Below are 24,062 nucleotides of genomic sequence, written 5' to 3' on the forward strand. Positions count from 1 at the left end.
TCTTTATATTTCCTATTAAACCATATGGGGCATTGGGCTTCTATTCCCGTCCATTCCCCCATCTCGTGCACCTGTCTCCAGATCAATGCCAGCTGTCGAAGCAATGGATGGATCCCTTTTAAGGGGCATCCAGACAGCAAGAAGTGCACTGGAGATTCCCACTGACCCGCCTGTTCTTCAAAGAGGGCCTGGGTAGTTTGGTCTAAATTATTATTAACCCACCCCTGGGCATATGCCAATTGTGAGGCCATGTAGTAGTTCCTAAAATTTGGCAGAGATAATCCCCCTTTTTCTTTTGGTTTATATAGGGTTCTAATTGCAACACGGGCTTGTTTATCTTTCCAAATAAATGAGATTATGTTTTTTTCTATATGTATGAATACTGCCTTGGGGATATATACAGGTGAATTTTGACAGACATATAAGTATTTTGGCTGTACTGCCATCTTGATCATGTTTATACGCCCAGTAACTGTAATTGGGAGTTTTTTCCATAGATGTACTTTTTCCTTAAACCATGCTGTTATTGGCTCTACATTTAACTGAGCAAACATATGCATTTTTGGGGTTATCCAAATGCCCAAATACTTAAATTTAAGGGTCCATTTCAACTGGTACAGGTCGCGGTACTCCTCAGGTATCCTCCCCGATATTGGGAGCATGCTCGACTTGTCCCAGTTAATACATAACCCTGATGCTCTCCCAAACCCTTTTACTTGATCTAACATTGTCTGAAGAGACTTCCCAGGTTCTTGTAGAAAGATTAACATGTCATCGGCATAAAGTGCTATAACATCTACCCTTTCGCCTATCGAGATTCCCCTGATATCTGGATCTGACCTTATTTTACATGCTAGTGGCTCGATTGCCATGGCGAACAGGGCAGGGGAAAGCGGGCATCCCTGCCGAGTTCCTCTCCTGAGTTCAAAGGAATCCGAAACATATCCGTTTACCGACATCCTTGCATGTGGGGATGTATACAGCATCTGGATATATTTAATGAACCGGGGCCCAAATCCCAATTTCTGTAGAACTGCCCATAGGTAGTCCCAATCTACCGTATCGAAGGCCTTGGCTGCGTCCAGAGACACAACCAAGGCCTCCGTCTCCCTGCTCTGCTCCCCTTGCAGGTGGCAGAACAGACGGCGCAGATTTTGGGTAGTGGTTCTGCTTGGCATAAAACCAGCCTGATCCATGTGCACTATGGACTCGATCACCCTATTTAATCTAATGGCTATTATCTTGGCCAGTATCTTTGCATCTGTGTTTAGCAGCGATATTGGCCTATATGAATCTGGAGAGGTTGGATCCTTTTCCTTCTTCAATATCACAATAATAACTGCTTCCAACATCGTGGGGGGTAGGGAACCCCATTCTAACAATGAGTTAAATAAATCTGTGAAATATGGTACAAAAAAATCTGCATACTTTTTGTATATTTCTGTGGGAATACCATCCCTCCCCGGTGCTTTCGCAGAGGGAAGGGAGGAGATGGCCTCCGCCACTTCCTCTTTAGTATATGGAGCTTCTAGCATATCCGCATCTTCTATCATCAAAGCGGGCATTATAATATGTTTTAGATATTCCTGAAGTTCCACATGTGTACACTTCTCTCCAGATCCGTATAGGTCAGCATAGTACTTGCGGAACACTTCTACTATCTCTTTCCCTGTATAGCATATATTGCCCTGTTGGTTTTTAATGCTAGTAATTACATTACAGCTTTTTCCATCTTTTGCAAGATAGGCTAATTGGCTGCCCCCTATTTCCGATTGATAGTACTGACAGTGCCTGCTAAATTGCATTTTCCTTTTGGATTTATTGAACAGGTATTCTACCCACTCTTCTTTTGCATCTAACATTTCTATCTGGCTACCTAATGCCCTAGAATTAATATAGGCGGCTTCTAATTGCTGAAATTTAGTTTCTAGGTCTTTCTCTTTTTTCCTGCTGTTTATCTTAATTTCTGATATTTTTTTAATACAGGATCCTCTTAGTACAGCTTTCAGAGCATCATGGCGTATCTCTAGGCTATGATGCATCTTGTTATCCTCCACATAATTTTCCCATTCTGTCTGCATTTCTTTATTTTTGTCTATAACCTCTAACCAGTATAGATTTAATTTCCACGTTGTTTTACCCCGCTCCTGATTCAAATCAATAGTGAGGCTTATAGGGGAATGGTCCGATATTCCTTTAGATAGATGTTCTACTTTGATTATAGCAGGGGCAAGGGAGGAAGATATCAGAAATAGGTCTATTCGGGAGAAGGTGTTATGCGTAGGGGAATAGCATGTAAACTGGAGGACATCTGGGTTCCTGACCCTCCATATGTCTACTAGGCCCATTTCTTGTGTTAATTTTGAAAATGCAGTCATTTGGATTTTATCTGGAGGTTTCATTTGACTTCTATTAGCCTTCCACCTATCTAGTTCATTACTCATTATATTATTATAATCACCCATGCATATTACTGGTGTATCGGGGGATCCTGCAATAAATGACATTATCTGCCTCATTACCTCATTATTATAAGGAGGGGGAATGTAAATTGCCAAAATATTTAGAGGTTTAAAATTTATGATAGTTTTTAAAAAAACAAATCTACCCTGGGGGTCAATAACACTAGTTTCTATTTGACATTTTATGGATTTCCTTATCAGCACCGTTACACCTCTAGCATTGTTGGTGAATGTAGAGTGGAACGATGTGCCCACCCATGATTTATTTAGTGTCTTAATTTTATCCCCGTGCAAGTGTGTTTCTAAGAGGCACACAACATCTGCTTTATATTTCCTGAGTTGCGACATCACTAGATTCATTTTTATTTTATTGTTCAATCCCCTGACGTTCCAACTCAGGAAACCTATCCCTTTTAATTGCTCAGCCATATATACACTCCTATCTGTTCCATCCACCATATTTCATACATTTTACAGCATTTACTAGGCATATAGTTCCCTCCTCCAGACATAGATTAATTTATCCCATTTTGTATCGGTCGCACTATGCGCCGTATTAACAATTTCTTTCAGTTGACCTGTTGTACACAAAGACATTTTTACATACAAATACAATACATATAACAACCCATCCCCCCAACCTAACCCTCCCTGTATAACCTCAACCCTTAAGGTATACCTAATTCCCATTACACTTCACATACACCAAGCTATATTTTCCCTCGATAGTAAAGGAACCTACTAGTTCCCATGGCTATCTTAGCACATGGAGGCTCCCACATTTGTATCCATATCTTCCCTATTTTTTCTTGACGGCAAAAAAAAAAAAATTTATACATTTTTAGAAGGGTTAGGGGAGGGGAAAAATCTCCGCTTTACACTGTATTGTTACATTTTAGCATATAATAATAACCATACTTGCTGGATGCATAGTATTTGCCTCCCGTACAGTATCATATCGCATGTGCAAGAGGGAACGGGAAAAGGGGAGAGGAGAAAAAAAAAAGGGGTAATGCCGTTTTTTTCTATTTTTCTCAGACTTCCTCCCCCATCAGATTTTAATTTCGGACATCAGGCTTTCTTATATTTTTTTTCTCGAGCCAGTCCTCAGCGTCTTTTGGATTTAGAAAAAAGTAAGTTTCATTTTCATAGATTACTCGCAGTCTTGCCGGGAATATCATTGAGTATTTTATGTCCAGATCTCGCATATGTCTCTTAATCTGTATGAAGCTGGCTCTACTTTTTTGTACATCTGTGGCAAAGTCTGGGTAGAATGCGACTTTATGAGTGTCATACATGACTGTACCCTTCTCTCGTGCCAGTCTCATGATGGTGTCCCTATCTTTATAGTGCAGTAGTCTGGCTATTAGGGTTCTTGCCGGAGCTCCTGGAGGTAGTGGTCTCAATGGTATCCTGTGCGCTCTTTCAATGGCAAATTGCTGCGTAAACGCTTCTTTTGGGAATATTTTCATGAGCCACTGTTCGATGAATTTTTCTGGGTCGGGCCCCTCTGTCCTCTCCGGGAGTCCGACAATGCGGATATTATTCCGCCTGGCTCTCCCCTCCATATCTGACATCTTAGACTGGATGCTCACCATTTGTTGGGCGAGGGTCTCTACCTTTTTTACTAAGGGAGCGGTGATATCTTCTACTTGTGAGATACGGTGTTCTGTTTCTTGCACCCTTTCCCTGATATTTTGTATATCTTGTCTCAGCAAAGAAACATCTATTTGGACTTGGCCGATCTTTTCTGTTACACGTTGCTCTGAGGCATTAATTGCTTGTAAGATCTGCTGTGTCGATTGCACTGGTTCTAAATTTGAGTCTTCTAGCTCTGTTCGGGAGGAGGGTGAGCTGGGTACACTCTGGGTCGCCATTTTAGAAGTCTGGGTGTTGCGTGCGTATTTTTCAAGTTTGGCTGCCGCCGCCGCCGCCTCAGCTGCAGTTTTTTTCACCATGATTCAAAAAATGGACCAGATGGTTTATGCAGAGTTTGTACTTTCTCTCTTTAGAAAATGAGGTGGAGGTGGGGATATACAATTGACAGTGTTCTCTTGGTCTATTAGTGTATTACACAATACTGCTAGTGGAGCTTATATGTGATTTCCAGAATTTTCATGCACCATTAGGTGCACCGCGCCCTCTGGGGCCTAGATATGTCCAGTAGAGGTGTTTCAACCAATATGTGCACAACAATATACAACAGCTCTTAAAGGTCAGGGTGCACACACTTTAAGTTCCACACAATCACAAAGTGCAGACAGCGTATAACCGGGAAGCAGTAGTCCTCCTTATCCTCTGTTGTAGATAGACAAATCAGAGGCATGCAGCCTAGGTATGGGACCTTGATTTATCAAGTGAAGATGTTACAGCCCGTGTGTACACAGCCATGTACAGCAGCTCTCAAAGGTCAGGGTGCGCATACTTTGTATTCCACACATCCACAGAGTGCAGACCGTGTATAACTGGGGAGCAATAGTCCTCCTTATCCTCTACTGCGGGTAAACAAATCGGAGGCAGGCAGCCTAGGTATGAACCTCATATAGATGTTTCAACCGGTATATACACGTCAATATACAACAGCTCTTTTGAAGTTGGGGTGCACACACTTTAGGTTCCACACATGCAGACAATGTATAGCCGGGGAACAATAGTCCTCCTTGTTCTCTGCTCTGCAGCACGTCCACTGCACTGTCCGTCAGAGGATTCAGTCCCCGTTCAAACCTCCTCCCCCGCTCCTATCCTCCACCTCAGGCGGCTAGCGGCAGGAATCACAGGCAGCGTTCTACTACCTCAGCAGCTGCTCTGTCCCTCCGTCTCCACAGCGTGCATTCGTCCGGCCGGAAGTACTGCTGCGGCGTCACCGGATACTCAGGTCCGTCCGTTTCTTTTATTCCCCGCACTCAGAACTGGAGCCCTGGTTCCCAGGGTCTTCCCCGCCGGCTTCCTCTCCAACGGCCGCCGCACCGCTCCGTGTCACAGTGCCTGCATCACTCCCGCAGGTATCCGTGCTTTCTGGTTCTCTGATGGGGTAGTTGTCTTTATTTTCTAGGGCTCAGGATATCATCCCAGGATAGTCTGTGGGAGCTGCAGCTTAGCGTGTGTAGCTGCTACTCCATGCTCCTCCAAGCCACGCCTCTCGGCGAGTTAGCAGGTTTAGTGAGGAAGTAAATCCTGATATATGAGGAGATTGCAAGGGCCACTACTACATTCAATATAGGCAGGCTTCAGCATATGCAGGTAGGCCACATATGCTGATTTTTTTTTTTTTTATTCATTTTTTTATTGATTATGTTGGCAAGTAACATAAAGAAAACAGAAAAACATAAACAATGGCAAGTGTCTCTAATTTAAGTTATATGCAATGTGCACAGCAATAATAAAGAGAGAAAATTATTTATAAATACAGTTGGTGTGTTCTTTACAATATGAATGCACTTAGTATTCACATTTAAGAGTACACCAGTATCAATAGTTAGAGGAGTGCAATAATGGCATTGAAAAGAGCATATCGGTATAGGGGATAACACAACTGTGAAAGAGAGGAGCCTATTAAAATCACTATGTGGAGGGGCTATTCCACCTATCCTGTTTGGCACAGTATTGTGCGTGGATACATCGTGACTGGTATACAAATTTTTCATGTCCCGAAACTTCATTGACCAGGGCCCGCCAGTGATGGATATTAGGGAATGTTATAGCAAACCAGTTGCGTGCAATAATAACTTAAGCTAATGTGGTGAGGCACAGGACATATTTATATACCATAAGGGTATGAGTTTCCTCAATGTCGAGACCAAACATACAAATGGCAGGTGATACAGGTGGGAGAGTAGGTTTCGTCAAAACCACATCCCATACCTCCCTCCAAAAAGTAAATATTGTGGGGCACACCCATAGCATATGCCAGAAATCTGCATTACATGTTCCGCATCTAGGGCAAACAGCATCCGGTCTCAGACCTTCCCTATTAAGAGTGATGGCTTGTAATTTGAGCCCCCGGACAGTTTTAGTACTTTAGACATCACACCACACCACACCGTTACGCTGACCGTCAGACAGAAGTTCAAGAAGAAGATGTGTTTTATTATCAGCGCGTTGCCTTTTTATACCATAAAGATACTGTTCCTTTACTCCCATAAAGGAGTGCTTAGTACAAAAAAAATACTTATTCATATACAACACACCCCTAAGGTGGGGTTAACAATTAAAACTTTGGTTCAATGTGAGAAACGTAGGAATACATAGGATAAATGGTATCTCTTACATCATTAAGGGAGTGAACCTCTATAGGCTGGGAGTTGCTTCTATATTATGCTGAATCTTGCAGTTTATTTCCCGTAAGTCTAATTAGAAACACATGTTTTTTACAATAACATATGAGGACCCATACATTCCTGTACTCCCTTGGTTTACATTGAAGGGGCCCATTTTCTGTAGTGTTTAGTTTTTCTAATGGAAACTGGACTTAGAGAGATATACATTTGAATTTAACTGCTTCAGCAGTCTGGAGAGAAAGGCACAATAAAATTCAGCAATACTTAGTACTGGCTGGCAAGCCTAATATGATATAAGAAATATAATGTTAAGTACTATAACGTTATCATTTTCCCTCCTTTTTTATAATAATTAAACATTACAATTGAGATTACATTGTTTACATACAGTAGTAAACAAAACACAAAAAAATTATTATAAATGTAAGAAAAAACTCATAGTGGTTGGACATCTTACAATACAAACTGCCTAAACATGCTAAGGATTAGTCACATCAGATGGGTCTAGTGGGTTATATCCCTGAGACAGGGTAGCTTCTCCCTGTCGTCAGAGGGCAACTGGCCGTTGGCTCACATCCATCGGAATAGACTGATCCTCTGCTTTCTGTGTCCTTCCAGATATGAGTTTCTTGAATTTGGTTGTAGTTATTGCAGACTGGCACTGTTTCAAACAGACAGAGAAAACATACATCAATATCTTGACAGCAATATAAACCAGTATGCATAATCCTATAATTTTTAGGCTGAACATGAGAATTCCCATAAACCATCCACTGATTCCTGAAAACCATGTGGATGGATTCAAGAATGATAGCCAGCCCCAATTTCCTCCTAGAGTGTCAGGTGTATTATGCTCAGTGGCATAAATCCGTTTTTCCTCTTCTATCTCTTGTATATGTTTTTCTATTGTCTCTTGAGCATTGTCAGTCTCATTGGTAATAAATGTACAACACAATATTCCTGTCTGAGTATATAAGGTCATACAATAGCCTCCTGTCTGTGCCGTTAAGTGGTCCAGAACTAATCTGTGTTGTAACTGTTCTTTTTTTACTTCTTGGATTTCTCTACCTACATATCTAAAGGTGTTATCATATATTTCAGTAATGTTATCTAATAACATTGCAAGTGATTCAACTCTATAATATGATTTTGACCCAAATAGGTCCAAAAAGCCCATTCTCTCATGCCAGGGTGTGTAGATTAGCTTTCTTGCCTTTTTTCGCTGCTTCTTTTATTTCCCTTTTGTCCCTGTGTATGGGATTATACTTCCCTACCTGGCCTTCTTGGCCTTTGATTATGTTTTTTAGATCTTCATGCTCTAGCACTTGCGCTGCAGGTACTATGCGTCCTAGTGTACAATTTCCATAGTCGCTATAAACAAGCCACTTGTAGGCGTATTTCCCACATAAAAAAATACAAATTATTTGGGAGAATTGGAGGTATGCTATCCCACATTTGTTTTAGGTTAACCAATTTTTTTCCTGCTACTGTACCATTAACTACGAACTGGTCAGGATTGCTTCCTGTCTCATTCATTCAACTAGGGAATCCTGGCCCTGGCCACACTCCAATATTTATCATTTCCCTTAGTGCAGGTTTATCATCATATGGTGGTAAAAACATTTGGTATGGAGGTACTCCTGATTTGAAGGTGTCAGGCGCACTACCAACTCTAAAAGGGGCCTTTGAGCAAGGATGAAATGTTCCTAAGTAGGTGTTTGAGGGGGAAACCTTTTGTTTATTAAAGCCAAGTATGGTTTCACTTTGGGTTTTTTTTAAATTCAATGCAAAAAGATACATTTGGGGTAATTAGGTGTGCTAGCAGTTTAGGGGATTCTTTGCGTAAGTATTGGCTTACTGATGCTTTGAATGGTTCACTATCTGCACAGTTATCTTCAAATAGTGCCCATTCTTCAAATGTGATGGGGATAAATGTCCACTCTCCTCCTCCTGAGGTAGGACCTTGAGAGCAGATCCAACAGTTTGTAGTGTTAAGGGCATTCCCTACCAAATTATGTAATTGCAACAACATATTTCGGTTTTCTCCAGTAGGGGCCTTACACCATTCTATACATGTCTCCTCAGGTGACTGTCTACAATACTCACAAATACACCTTGAGATGAGTGGTAAATTTCTACATTCATGATCAGGGTTTACTACTTCCCTTTTTCTCACATAATGTGGTTTGGGATAGACAATAGAGGTAACTTGTACTGTACTGTTGTTATTAGCATAATCTGGTACCTCTAGTACTGTACATAACCATATTATTGCCACTATTTTTATCTCATTTAGGCCCCAATAACATTTCACCAAACTGCATCTTCAAACTTAACTAGTAATTGTTTACAATGGGAGGCATGAACCCATGCGTCTCTTCCCTCTAGCTTCACGGATGTTGGTGTAGTCAGTAGAACCTGGAATGGACCATCATATCTGGGCTCAAGTGATTTCCGAATGTGTCTTTTGAGATACACCCAATCTCCTGACTGGAGATAATGAGGATTGTTCTCTGCTGTAGAATCTGTGTCTTTTTCCTACTGGTTGGGCTTTTGCTGCTCTCTTAGCTTCTGCATCTGCAAGATTGTTTCCTCTTGTTTCTTTTGTTTGATTCTTTGTGTATGCTTGAATCTTGATGATGGCAACTTTGTGTGGCTTCATTAATGCTTGAAAACGTTTTTTAATGAGGTCAGCATGCTGTATCTGTTTACCTGTAACTGTTTTAAAGTCTCTGCTTTTCCAGATCAACCCATAGTCCATTGTCACTCCCCAGCTATATCTGGAATCTGTATAAATGTTCGCTGTTGTATGCTCTGCATGCTCCAATGCTTTAGTAAGGGCCACAAGTTCAGCTGCTTGTGCTGATAAGTGTGCTGGTAGGGCTCCAGAAGTTACTACTTCAGTGTTGGTAGTGACGGCATATCCAGTGTAGGGTGTGCCATTTTCATAGTATCTGGACCCATCAACATATAGTTCGTAATGAGCATTGGGTATGGGCATATCTTAGACGTGTGGCAATGTCTGGGTTTCTTGTTCCATCAAAGCAAGACAGTCATGAGAAAAATTTTGAGTACAAGTCTTTTCATCTTTGTCCTCACCGTCACCTTCTGGATCTACTTCCATTCTCTGAGCTGCTGTAGATGTTACTGTGCTGACAGAAGGTGCTTGTCCTCTCATTCTCCCTCCTTTTGAACATTTATGTTCATACTCCTTCTGTTCTGGCAACAGGGCTGGGAGGAGCGTTGCGGGATTAAGAGTGATACACCTCTTGATTGTCACATTGGTTGCACTCAATAGGGACACTTCGTACTTGGTGAGTCTAGCTGCTGAAAGATGTTTGGTTCTTGCTTGTTGTAGGATTTCTGTTACAGCATGTGGTACTTGTATGGTTAGTTCATGATTAAGAACAATGTCTATGCACTTATCCTTCAATACAGCAGCCGCTGCTACAGCTTTAATACATGTAGGTGATATTGTCAAGCCTGCTGGAATAGTAAGCAAGAGGTCTTTGTCTTGTTCCGTGGATCTGTGTTAACACTCCCAAAGCATGTCCTTTTTCCTCATGGCAATACAAGGTAAAAGGTTTAGAATAGTCTGGTAGGCCTAGGGCAAGTGAAGAGGCAATGGCCAACTTTAATTGCTGAACTGCTTGAGCCATTTCTTCATTTGTTGGATGCGGACCATCTGTTTTGATTGCATTGTATAGTGTTTGCATGTAAACTGATGCAAGAGGTATCCAGTCCCTGCAGTAGCCCACCAGGCAGTGGGGGAACCGGCAGCCAGGGCTGGATTTACCACCTTGGGGCGGTACCTGCTGTGGCGGTACAGGATCCCCCATTGTCACGGGGGTACGTGAAATGCGGGACCGGGGTCGTGGGGGTCCGTTGGGGGGTGGAATTGACGGAAGGGGGTCAGGGGGGACTGCAAATTGCGGGAGAGGGGGGTGTGTGCGGGGATACGCGATTAGCGGGAGGGGCGGGGTCCGCAAATCGTGGGAGGGGGCGCAGGGTGTGGGGGCTTGAATCGCGGGAAGGGGGGTCCGCAAATTGTGGGAGGCGGGTTGTCGGGGTCAGTGAATTGCTTGAGGGGGGTTGTGGATGTCCGTGAATCGTGGGAGGGGCGCGGGGGTGCTGTGAATCATGGGAGGGGGCCTGAATCACGGCAGCGGGGGTTGTGGGGGTCTGCAAATCGCAGGAGGGGGGAGCAAGGGGTGCCGTGAAGTGCGTGAGGGGGGGGGCGTGAATCGTGGGAGATCTGCGAATCGCGGGAGGGGGCGTGTGAATCGTGGGGGGGTCCGCGAATCGCTGGAGGGGGGCGCGGGAGGTGCCGAGGGGGTCCGCAAATCACGGGAGGGGGGCGCTACAGGGGGTTCTGCAAATCGGGGGCCGCGAATTGCGGGAGGGGGGTTGCCGTGAATCGCAGGAGGGGGTCCCGCGAATAGGGGGAGGGGGTTGGCGGGAGGGGGTTGGCGGGGGTCCCGCGATTCGCGGGAGGGGGTTGGCGGGGGTCCCGCGATTCGCGGGAGGGGGGTGGCGGGGGTCCCGCGATTCGCGGGAGGTGGGTGGCGGGGGTCCCGCGATTCGCGGGAGGTGGGTGGCGGGGGTCCCGCGATTCGCGGGAGGGGGGTGGCGGGGGTCCCGCGATTCGCGGGAGGTGGGTGGCGGGGGTCCCGCGATTCGCGGGAGGTGGGTGGCGGAGGTCCCGCAAGTCGCGGGAGGGAGGGGGCGGGCGGGGTGCTGGAGTAATGGTGGATGGTGGCTGTGGAGTAATGGTGGGTGTGTACTGTAGCCATGGCTGGGCGGGGGGAGGTGATGTCAAGGGGGTGGAACGTTATACAAATGAAAACGTTATACACATAAAACACTGTTCTTTTCCCTAGGGGGGCGGGTTTGTGTATGCCGCTGGGCGGGAACGTTAGCTACACAGGGGATGAGTGACAGATCTGGCTAAATATATAAGAGATACACTCTGTGTGTTTATTTGTACTAGTTACCATTGAGGATCCTTTGTTGGTTCAGCTGAATGATGCTGCACCATATATTACACCAATTTGTTGGAAAGACGGGCTATTATTCATAGTGTGTTGCACATCAAATATTTTTTTATGTCCTATATATTAGTTCAGTTCAGGGTGAAGGTGGTAAGACCTGAAAACGATATCATCGACTGATGGGCTTACTGTGGAATGCAGGACACCTCTTTATGGATGGGTAAATGTGTACTGCTTCTACATTTGACATTGTTTGCTGGGAACCCATCTGTATTATATGGATTAAATTAACTTTTCTATAAGTTATTTTGCTGTACTGGTGTACACGTTTGCATTGATCCCTGACAGGAGATAAGACGTGAACACTACTTTATTATTCATGACTGGCACCCTACCTTCTAACTATCTAATTAGTGCAGATTCCTTCCGTTTACATTATTTATTTATTTTTTTACACATCAAGGTATATAAAGATTTACTATCAACTGTTCTATTGGTCTGTTCACCATATATTCATCAAACATTTTGGGACATTGTGCATACCCTTTTATTGTAATCAAAAATATATATTTCAGTTTTTAGAAGGCCTCCACAAAATGAGTGATGACATTCCAAATGACCCTAACAGTAAACGCATCATATGTGATGGGGAATATGGAACAGTGCGTTATGTTGGAATGGTGCCTCCTACAGCAGGTATGAATTAGTACAGTAAACAAGATCCTTTAATTTATGAATATATTTGCTTAGTCATTTTTTGGTTATTCTCTATTTTTGTTATTTTGTCAATGTAATGCTAAGTTTTGTCTCCCTGTACTGTTCCTTTGTACGGTGCTGCGAAACACTTGTGGCACCCTATAAATAAAATTATTATTATAATAATATTACATACAATCTGATCTTAAATATCAACAGGAAGCACGTAGCTTCAGGAAGCCGGCTATAAGCTACAAACGGAAGTCCTGTGCGTTCCATTGACAGGAAGCACGTGACTTCAGCGATCATGTGATCATAACAGATTCATTTTCCCATAAGTTTTTTGCAACTTTTAAGTATTTACAGTACTAGTTTTTAGGTATGAATATTTACTGTGTTTTTGTCTCCTGCTCAAACATATTCTATTTATATTAGAAATGCCTGCTCTAGTGTGCCATGATAAAAAAAAAAGTTTGAACCACTAGTGTAGAATGTTTTGTTCATTGTTTTAGGACTTTGGCTTGGAATAGAGTGGGACAATCCTTTGAGAGGAAAACATGATGGCTCCCATAATGGAACAAGATATTTTGCATGCAGGTAATTCATTGCAGACTGTGTACCAAATAAATATTTGATAATTATAGTGCCCATTGAGAAATCTAAATGCGTTACTCAATCTGCTTTACCACATTCAGCATACCTTCTCTAGTATTTATTTCCTTCATGTTCAACTTTTGGTCATGTTTTTTTTTGTCTACGCTTATATTGAAGTGTTTATCGGAAAGTTTTTTTCCTCTTCTTTAAACAAGTTAGGAAGTTAGTTGCCCAGTGTGGTGTTCTGAAGAGAATTGATAGCGCTGCCTGCCTTCAAAGAACATAGATGACAAATGCAATAGGTTATCCATTCTACCATTAGCAATTGGAAATTCATTGCAGTCAATTAACTAGTTTGTGTACTTGTATGCTAACATTTTACAGTAGGTAACCTGAACACATATACTTGAAAATGTCAAAGGATGCACACAGGTACATTATGCATTAGGAATGAATTGCTGAATGGTACCTGTGTGCAGTCTTTGAACTTATTTAGCATTTTTAGTGGTGGGAAGAAATGTTTTGGCTAGAACCATAGTTTGTTAGTTTAGATAAATTCTGAACATTACAAAAACCTTTTTGGTGCTAATTTGAATTCCAATATAAAACGTTTATAAAAACCACTACAGCAGCTTCTTAATATGATATGGTTTAATAATGTATTAAAATGAATAAAATAAAACCTAGTTAATTGTGAACAAGCAAGATACCTTGTTATATTTTATATTTGTGTATCTTTATATCACTGTTAACCTGTGAATGGACCACAACAAATTTGCGCTCATGGGCATGCTGCCTATTGTGGTTCACCTGGATCTTAACTTAGCTAGCAATCACCTGATTTTTTTCAATTTACTTATTATAATATATGAACTCTACATATTTGCTTCATGGATTTAATCAATGACCAATCCTTATGGATTGTACGGATAACAGCAGCAGTTTGATTTGTTTGTATGAACTGGTCTTATAAATATTTTTAGCCTATGCTCTTCTGTATGCTTTTTACTATGTGCTTAAGTTTCTTCAGTTTCTCTATATAATGTTTGTAATGTATTGAGACTGTCTAAGACCATATGTTTGTAACAGCTGCACAGTGTCCATTTTTTCCCTCAAAGTCATAAACCTTCATATATAAAGTATCTCATTCATGAAATCAAGGTAGAATAGGAATACAGGTTGAGTATCCCTTATCCAAATATCCGTTATCCACAGTCTCCAAAATGTACTTTTTTTTTCCCCCTAAAAACTTACTGGGGACATCTGTAGCTGGCACTAGTGGGGGCATGATATGTAACTGGCACTATTTACAAGAAAATTATTGCTTGGCATTCAATTTAAGTGTCTGAAATAATACACAAACTTTGTTTCATGTTTTAAAACCTTGTTTCATGCACAAATAAAATATATTTGTATGTGTTTGATGTGCTTATACAACATAAATGCAAGGTAGCTCAAGATACATCATTCGGTACTTATATGTTAGTTGGGCGCCCACTATATTTAGTACCCTCATACCCCCACTATCCATATCGGCATGGAGTTGATTTTATATAGCGTGGCGAGCGCAGCGAGGGGACGTGGAAAACTAAGCAAATAGCTTAGTGGGCACCCAACTAACATATAAGTACCCATCATTCAAATATAAATATATTCCAAAATACGGAATAATCTGTTATCCAACATTATTCTGGCCCGAGCATATTGGATAAGGGAGACTCAACCTTTACAATCAAATATCAGATTAATCTTGAATGTAAATTCATCCTGTGAGAAGAGTTAAACCCTAATTGATCCATATTGCTTACAAAGCAATAAGGATCAAATAGGGTTTAAGGGTAAGAATATGGTTAAATAAGGGGCAGACTAGATGGGCTGAATGGTTCTAATCTGCCATCAAATTATTTTCTTTTTTTTTAAATTCTGTAATTTTTATTAAGTTTGGACAGATATACAGAACAAAACATAAACCCCACAAAACTACAATAGATACATCTCCGACATATGCTGGAAACACAGAGTAATATGAACGAACGGCGCAAGCTGTATATAGAAAATGAAGGCATTAGGAAATATGTCATACAGTGCAATGTATCCACTCCCCCATTATCTAAGTCATCATACTGATGGTCTAGAGCCCGAGGGTGAGACCATACGGATTTGTGCGCAATGTACATCAATACGTTTGTCAGCATAGCGACATATGCTTCCACCTATATAATAGAAAATACGTAAAATATATATATCCTAGGATTACAACAAAAAAAATAGGTCAGCTTTGCACAGCACATAGCGAAAGACCAGAATAATACAGCCTAATATAAAATAAAGAAAAAAAATCCCATCCCAGAACCCCCCACCCTGTATAACCTAGCCCCCAACTTTAGGTATACCTGGATCCCTAGAACTAACTTAACCTAACCCATTTAAACTATTCTAAATACCAATTGAATGTCCCTACCCTACTGCGTTAAATTAGTAGTGCAATACTACCCCATTGGCTACTCAACCGCCAGGGCCGGTGCAAGGCACCGGAGCGCCCCAGGCGAGTCGGGGGGGGGGGGGGGGGGGGGAAGGTTGGTACCTGTGTAAAAAACCTTGCGTCCCTGCTGAGTGCTGGTGCGTGCAGGGGTGTCCGTGCCGCCAGGGGAGCCTGCGGCGCTGTTATTGTGTATAAGCTTGTCGCGGCCGGCGGGGCCCCTACAGTCAATAGAAAATAACTAGCGCTTCCCGCGCCGCCGCGCGCATAGCGCTAGTTATTTTCTATTCACTGTAGGGACCCCGCCGGCCGTGACAAGCTTATACACAATAACAGCGCCGCAGGTTCCCCCGGCGGCACGGACACCCCTGCACGCACCAGCACTCAGCAGGGACAGCGTGGACGCAAGATTCTTCACAGGTACCACAGTGCTGGGGTGAGGGGCGAACTGCCGCCCTCGAGGTTCCGGCGCCCTAGGCAAATGCCTAGAGCTGCCTAGTGGTGGCGCCGGCCCTGTCAACCGCCATGCTAATTTACCCATCCTATCCCGTTCCACCCACCCCCCTAATATAAAATGTTATACACATGGACTGAAGGATTTAATACTATAGTAATGACCGCTTCAATGTTAAAGACCGTGGGCAATATAAAAGCACAAAGGAAAAATATATATAACAGGAGAAATTAAAAATAAAAATGACCAAGAACCCCACCCAGGCCAACCTCACAATTAACCCCACTTAACACTATTATGTTCACAGTATAAACTTATATAAGTGAACAGGAGCAGAATGTTTCGGAAACATAACGTATGGAAATAGGAAATCCGTTATCATCATCCAAAACAGAGAGCCAAAGTGTAAACAAGAGTTTGTCAGGCCAGGCTTCTATGTCAACCGAGGCATAGGTCGTGGCACCAGGATTTTCAGCAGTAGAGTAAGTTCTGAAGCAGACAAGGCCTACATCGCCAGGATAAGTTCCAAGATAGTGAGTGCTTTCATCACCAGGAGAAGTTCCGCATTTGTGAAGGCTTGCATCACCAGAATAAATTTCAAAATAGGGAGAGTCTACATCACGAGGATAAGGTCCAGTGCAGTGAAGACTCACATCACCAGAGCAGTTAAGATGGCCGATCCAAAACGGTGTTCGTAGCAGAAGCCGTAAATAGGTTATTTGAAGGGGCTCCGCTAGGGGTACAGGATGGTATAGCAGAGTATTCCACAGGGCCTTGCTGAGGATTGGATGATCCTGGTGGTGAATGAACACAGGATCCATAGGGGTTATAGCTGCATGGGTCACAGGGCTAACATGCACATCTTCAGGCATTGTTCCATTCACTTCACGGGGAGTAGAGGGAAAAGTATTGCCCCTGGATATGCCCGAGAGTGCAGTAATGAGCCTAGAGGTAGAGGCAGTAATGGCCTCCAAAATTTGGTGCAGCGGATTTCCCATTTTTTCCTGATATATGGAGGTGACAATAGCAGAAAGGCAGTCTCACAGTTATGAGGATTGAGGAGAAAGCAGGGCTGGCTAGCACACCCCCTATATCTCGGCCAGAACAGAGAGCGCCTCTCACAAAATGCCCCAATGTATATATGGGAAGGCTGAGGAATCCTGACTGGCAGAGATGCGGCAATATAGAAGTGCACTTGCGAGGCTGTCCAGGTAGAACCACGTCCGCACAGGGCCTCGAGGCTCAGTCTCCGTGTGTAGCCGCAGCAGCAAGATGGCGCCGGCTCACACGCTCTTACGCTGCACCCCACCGCCGCGAGAAGGATAGTGAAGTATCGGGTGGCCAGGTCCTGACTCTGATAGAACCAGAACGCTGTCAGGAGGTTCCCCCACAGCTACGAGAAGCCAGGAGCACTGAAGCGATCACAGGATTGTTATTCAGGATATTTGTAGCGGGGAGCTCTAAAGGATAGGTCTGTTCACATGGCCGTCCAAGCCACACCCCCATCTGCCATCAAATTCTATGTTTTTATGAGTTAGTAGGTTTAATAACATGGCATATGACCAGGAGCACAAAGGCATTATTGTAGAAAAGAATATTGGCAGACTAGAAATCACAGAAGCTTAAGCACCGTTCCAATGTTTTACTAACTTCAAAACGATTGCAGTAAATGACTGTGGCTAAGTGAATACTGGCCTCTATCTTTCAAAAAACAGCTTTTTTAATATTCCCAATGGCCACAGCGTTCACCGACCTGACAGCTCTCATTCTGTAGGCAACATGCCGATTAACCCTATCCATCCTTATCTTTTGCTCCCCTTATTCAGTCTGTATCCAGAATGTGTGCAGACGTGCCAAACAAGACCCTGAAATAACTTACATTTCTGCACTCATTATCTCTCCGGTTGATTATTGTAGTAGTCTGTTTCACTAAAATAGACTTTCATCACTACAATCTATAGAATGCAGAAGCCAGGCTAATCTACAGGATTCAAACTATTTGCTCCACTTTGCAAAATCTTCGTGTCTTATCCACACACACTACTTGCACTTAAAATTATTTCACAGCTTTAGGACTATTTTTAGGCTTCACCCCTTCTGTTAAAAGCCCTCCATCATCCACAAGACTTTTTTTCTAGTCTCCATACATCATCAGTCTCATATCCTTCATAGGCTATACTACCCAATTTCTTTCACTTTATACAGATCATGCAATCACACTAATATTCCATCTATAAACCTGAACCACGGCTGTATTAGTGTAAGCGTTCACGCAGTGAGGGAATTTGTCAAATGGAGCCTAAGGGGGGTATTAACTCCCCGCCGCTATTTCCAATGGGGCGCCTATTTAATGCTGTTTGGTCTGAGAGCATTGAAGAGGCAGATTGACAGGACTGGTCCGACTTTGAAAGCTATCGGCCCAGTTTTGTCAATTGTCGTGTTCACTGACGAATCTCTAAAATCCACGGCCATTAATGCAGACACGCCCCCTTTTTGACGATCGCGAAGTGGGACATTGAATCCCGCTTGGTGATATGCTGTCGAGCAAAAACGAAAACAGGCCAGGGTCACGGCTGTCGGGACAGATTGACCGTCGTGACCCGAGATTGAATACCCCCCTAATTCTGGATAAAGCACTAATGTATTTAGGGTAAAGCACCTGCACTCGTTGTCTTGTAGTTCATTAAGATTTTCTTTCTCTAGTGTTTATTGGTTGAGATAAGTGATGATAAAGTTTATTTTGATAGATCAAACACTTCTTTTCTTAAAGAAAATCTACTGATCGATAGGTATGCTTAGATTTACTTTTTTATTTTATTACTATGTGCTTATTATATTAGACATTCTACTGGAGGGTCTTTTATTAGACCTAAGAAGGCAGATTTTGGTGTGAGTTTCCTTACTGCAGTGACCAAGCGCTATGCTCCTAACAATGACTGGAATGAAAAGATGATGATTGGGAAAAAAGCTATAGAACTTATTGGCATGGAGTCCATTCAAGAGGAACAAAGGTAAGCATTTTTCATAGCTATCTTTTTCCTATTAATAATAGATTTGACAGTGTACATAATATAATATCAAAGGCAATAGCAAAACACATCAAACTTTTGACATTTCTACAAATCAGTGTAGTCATGAAAAGTGTTTCTGTAAATTGTTGTGAATATGAGTTATTAGTGTGTTTCATTTTTGTATTTTCTTTCAGCAAGCTGGTCACATTGCGTGACATCTCACTTCGAGAATGTGCAGTCAGCAATGCTGGTCATAAAGGAGAGATAGTTGATTCATGCCCAAGTATCCTTGTTTTGATTGTGTAACATCCAAATCACATTAACTTGCTTACTGTGAAAAATATCTTGGTGCTAATATCTTGGTACAGGATTGCGTAGGTACGATATATTCTCTTATCCTCAAACCTCAAATTTTCTCAAAAGTTCATGGTTTGAAGATTTCTGTCTGTGAAAGCAGGTGGGATAATTACTAACCCAGCAAAATTGACTAATTTCTGCATGATTCTAAGAAATCCACTTGAGAATGAGTGAAGAACCACTTGCATACATAATCTGTAATTTACTATTTTATAGCGGTCTAAATCGCTTAGTTAAAGATAATTATGTTTGAATCTTTATTTTGAAATTGTAATCACTACCTTATGTCCCTGAATCGTTCTTATATTTTATTTATCTTCACCGCCGCTTCCCTACAAATTTTTTCTTCACTTTCCCATAGTTAGCCCTCATAGACATTTTCCACCTTTATCTGCCAGCCAGGCACAAAGACTACTTGGGTCAGTATAGCCAATGGAATGAAGTAAGTTCCTTAACTCATCCTCCAGAAGAAAAGATATTTATATTTTATATCTATGTTTTTATTATTTAAGTAATATATATGTTTTTTTTTTAATCCAGTGACTTAATTAAAAAAAATATCATCATTATTCTGAATTGTTTTTATTTGTTTCAACTGTTTTATTATTTGTAGAAAAATATTATTTACTTTAATCTCAATAATTAGACATTTCTATAATTAATTTATCAAGAAACTTGCTCTCCTCCTGGGAAAGCATGGCAGACATTGCCTGTCAGCTGAAGACACTGAAACAGCTTGACCTCAGGTTTGTTGGTTTTATTTTTCAGTATTCAGTGAAAACTTATTCTAAGGAATGCTTTTTAAATGGCTTAATTCATATATGTAACTTTGGTTAATTTATATGTGCCAGAGGAGCAAGCGTAGTGGTTCCCTCCTTTGTGTATGGGGTAAGCATGCTATATGTACCTGTATCCTTGAATTGTAGGCTGTGATAATTATGAAGAGCATACATTTTTTTATGCAATGATTATACCTAAAATACAGCTTTGTAGTCCCATGTGTTATGAAGAGTTATCATTGGAAATTAAATTCAGATTGAGGTTTGAAAATGGCAAAACCACATCATATTTTTTTGTAAGACTCAGCCCTCTTTGATTTCATACACATGCAGTGGCTCAGTATGAGTTGAATGCAAGTCACCTTTTTGTTTTTTACTTTGCCAGCACACCAGAAATGTATATACTTGTAATCGTATTATGTGTATTAAGTATCCATGACTTACCTAGTATAGAAAATAATGTTCAGGTCATTACTGTTTGTAATTGGGCTATTTTTTTTCTTTGAAAAGGCATCAGTTAAATGTATTCCAAGACTCAACACTAGTCTTTCTAGTGACATTTGGTGGGAAAGAACAGTGTGGTGTCACTCCTCCTCCACCCCAAAAAATACGAATTAAATGAAATAACATCGGCCTGTTCAGCTTAAAACTGAATTCCTAAGGACACTCCCTTATCCCGGGAAAACAAACAGCTCTTGGTGAAGGCACTATGGTTCTTTCCAACAACATTTTTCTGTGAAGTACAACAGCAAGCCCTGGCAGCCAGTAAATGAGTAGTAGGTACCAGCATAACCATGGCTGCCATGTCATGCTGATACTTTTAGAGATTGAGGTGTCCTTTGATCGTAATGCAATGTAATTTTAAAATGAGTCGTCAACCTGTTTCCATACCAAAAAGACGTTTTATTTGTTTAAATTATCAACGATCTGTTTTTTCCATAAATCTAAGATACAGTTCAAGGTTAATTTTTGTTATTTACTCTTGTAGTGAAAACAGACTTTGTCTGTCATCAAATCCATCTTCATTAGCCAGTGCCTTTGGTAGATTGACACTTCTTTCTCTTAATCGAACAGGAATTACGTGGAATGAGGTAATTTCATAAAAAAAAAAATCTACATTCGTAATCAACATTTTAGACCTTCAGATATGCACCACTCTAGAGAATAGAAGCAAAGGACCTAATTTATCATGGATTGCTAATCAAAGAATTCTCAGTGGACTGTGAGCAGAAACAGTCACCCAGACAGAAAGAAAAATCATTCCATGAAAAATTGCAAATGCATCACAAATATCAATCCATCCATATAACCGTTTTTTCAATCTGCGCCAGTCTACTGCTACCACTAATCTGCTAAGGAAACAGCCTGGAATTAGTCTTCCATGACATCAGAGACCATCTCAAAAAATGCATTGGCTATGCCCCCCAAATTAATCCATAATTGCAAATTCTCGGATTAGAGATTCATGCTGAATTAGGCCCATATACTGTATTTTTAAGAACATCTCACTTTATGCCAAATACTTAACAGAAAAACAACCAACTAAATCACTGAGCGCTGATCACATGAATTAAATTAGCTGTTCACAGCAGCTGTTTTATAAAGGATACTCAGCCCTTTAGTATATACTGGAAAAAAAAATGAAAATTAGCACTATTGTAATGGGTTGTTAAACATCAAACAATTACAATAAATACAATTACACCAGCTGGTTTTAAAATCATACACATTATAATATAAGCATATTTTCATATAATACCTCAATTAAAATAATAATTTCTCAGTACCGCCAGGCTGAACAAGATAAAAATGTTTTGTCTGCTTTAAGTGCTTATTTTTAAATTCAGTAAAAGACTAGTTACAGTATGTTACAGTATGTTTAAACAGAATAAGTAGGTATGACCAAATTCACATTTGTCATAGACTAACCTCCTCACAGTGGGTACTTACCATGTCTTAATGACCATTTGTGACACTCTAGAAGCCAGTGGGGAGTCCAGAAAGATCAATGTGCATGCAGGCGCTGTAATGTGAAATATATGTTTTCTTACAGAATATAAAAAGGTGTGGGGGGGGGGGACTTTACATTTTTCTATCTTCCCATTGTATAAGAAAAAAAGATGGGGATACCCTTGTTTGAAAGAGACATACATATAAATTTAGGTAAAAAAATATAATCTCTGGTGCTATAATGGATGTTACTAAAGGTGACCATACATGTTACAATTATTGTATACAATATCGCATCTCATCGCATCTCGGTTTTGCGATGAGATGAGATCTAGTACAAAAAGTATGTGCAGCACATACTTTTTGTACTAGATCTCCTCTCATCCCAAAACCGAGATGAGATGCGATATTGTATACAATAATTGTAACGTGTATGGGCACCTTAAGGAACATTATATTTTTTACCTAGGTGTATTGCCAATTTGTGTAGTCATTGGACAGATGTATCACATATGGCCCTCCAGTATATTAAGCGACTCCATTCACAGCTTTTTAATATATGCCATGTCATACCATCACTTATCATTTAAACATCCATTCTATTACTAGAGATTCATTAACTTATTTTTTATGGGGTGTTTTGGGATTTCACATTCCCAGAGTGCTGATTTGGTTACCCTTGGTATCGCTCACAAATTGGTGATCACTAAATCTGCACTATAGAGATATTATGGAGTTTAGGTATTGGGAAATATCACAGGTATGTTTTCCATTTCTGTATATGGGATTTGGTATAATGGGTAGAGGTCAAAATATGTGTCCAACTATTACCTCTTTGTCTGCTTATCGCCAGACAATACTACATTCTTTTACAGAAAATGCCCATTTTCCATATTTTGGCAGAAAGACACTGTGCCATATCATGCCCATAATTACATCTAATGTGGGGTAAAACTTGCTTGATATTGTCTTGTATCCTGTATGCAGTAAAAACTTTTTTCTGTTTCTGGAAGGTTTTGCAGTGTGCAGTTATGTGGCCAGTGCTGCAAGAGCTCCACCTGTCTTCAAATGATATCACTGTTCTAGAAAGGTAAATCATGTGTATATGGGAAAGTGTAATAGCTTGAAGCTAACTGTTACTTTAACATGACATTGTACTGAGAGAGGTTATTGAAAAATAAGTGTTCAGATTTCTTTTTTTAAATTGAGTAATTGTTTATTAAAGTTTTCCCGATTACAGAACCTAAATATACAGGCACAGTTGTTATAGCGATATATAGACAAAGGGTATATAAACAACAATGTCAAGGATTTCCACGAGTGTACTTACAGAGGATGTAAAGTATACATTAACACTAGAAGCAGTATACCAAAGCATAACACTCCACATATAGGATGAGTATATAACTATATACCCGAAGGTGCTATTCGGGCAGACAATATAAGGATTAGGGTGTAAAGTGTCAGAGCAGTGGATATCGAGGTGGGTGTACCCTAACAAATTGTGACAAGGTGAAAATAAAGACATCAATACATCACATTTAAATCTGAATTTTAGAAAAAGAAAATAAATCAGTGTCCATCTAAATACTAACAAAACCCTATTTAAACCTACTTAATTCTAATAAAGCAAATTCTCTGAAAAGGACCCCAAAACAAACCTCCCCATAACCCCCCGCCATGTATGAACTAACTCCAACCTGGATCCCAAACAACTTATCCCCTACCCAACTAACGAAACTAAGTAACTAGTACTATTATCTCTACCCCACTTACTAAGTGTTCAGATTTCAGATGACATATTGCAACATGTAACGTAACGTTTACTTTCGAATAATATGAAAAAGTCCAACTTATTATTATCAGACAGTGTAGGACAAATAGAGGTTATATAAAGTTAGCTACATCAGAAAACAACACTGAAGTATATGGGTGGCAGAAAACTGAGGAGCCATCAAAGGGAGTATGGAGTAGGAAAAGCACATGAGGCAAGAGAGCGCTTACATTCTAAA

At 41.0% G+C, this 24,062-nt stretch overlaps 1 protein-coding gene across 4 annotated transcripts in view; it reads left to right on the forward strand.

The window, feature by feature from the left end:
• TBCE (tubulin folding cofactor E) overlaps positions 1 to 24,062 on the forward strand; it is a 116,524-nt gene that overhangs the window by 14,857 nt on the left and 77,605 nt on the right. For all 4 annotated transcript variants that reach the window (XM_083176452.1, XM_083176451.1, XM_083176454.1 and 1 more), the window contains exons 2-8: positions 12,306 to 12,426; positions 12,939 to 13,023; positions 18,794 to 18,964; positions 19,159 to 19,247; positions 19,968 to 20,067; positions 21,089 to 21,191; positions 23,064 to 23,140. In XM_083176452.1, coding sequence (XP_083032578.1) covers positions 12,327 to 12,426; positions 12,939 to 13,023; positions 18,794 to 18,964; positions 19,159 to 19,247; positions 19,968 to 20,067; positions 21,089 to 21,191; positions 23,064 to 23,140 — 725 coding nt within the window. In that variant the 5' untranslated portion in view covers positions 12,306 to 12,326. The remainder of the gene's footprint in view (positions 1 to 12,305; positions 12,427 to 12,938; positions 13,024 to 18,793; positions 18,965 to 19,158; positions 19,248 to 19,967; positions 20,068 to 21,088; positions 21,192 to 23,063; positions 23,141 to 24,062) is intronic.

Source organism: Crinia signifera, chromosome 3 (assembly GCF_055691185.1).
Source record: "Crinia signifera chromosome 3, ASM5569118v1, whole genome shotgun sequence".
NCBI classification, from domain to species: Eukaryota; Metazoa; Chordata; class Amphibia; order Anura; family Myobatrachidae; genus Crinia; species Crinia signifera.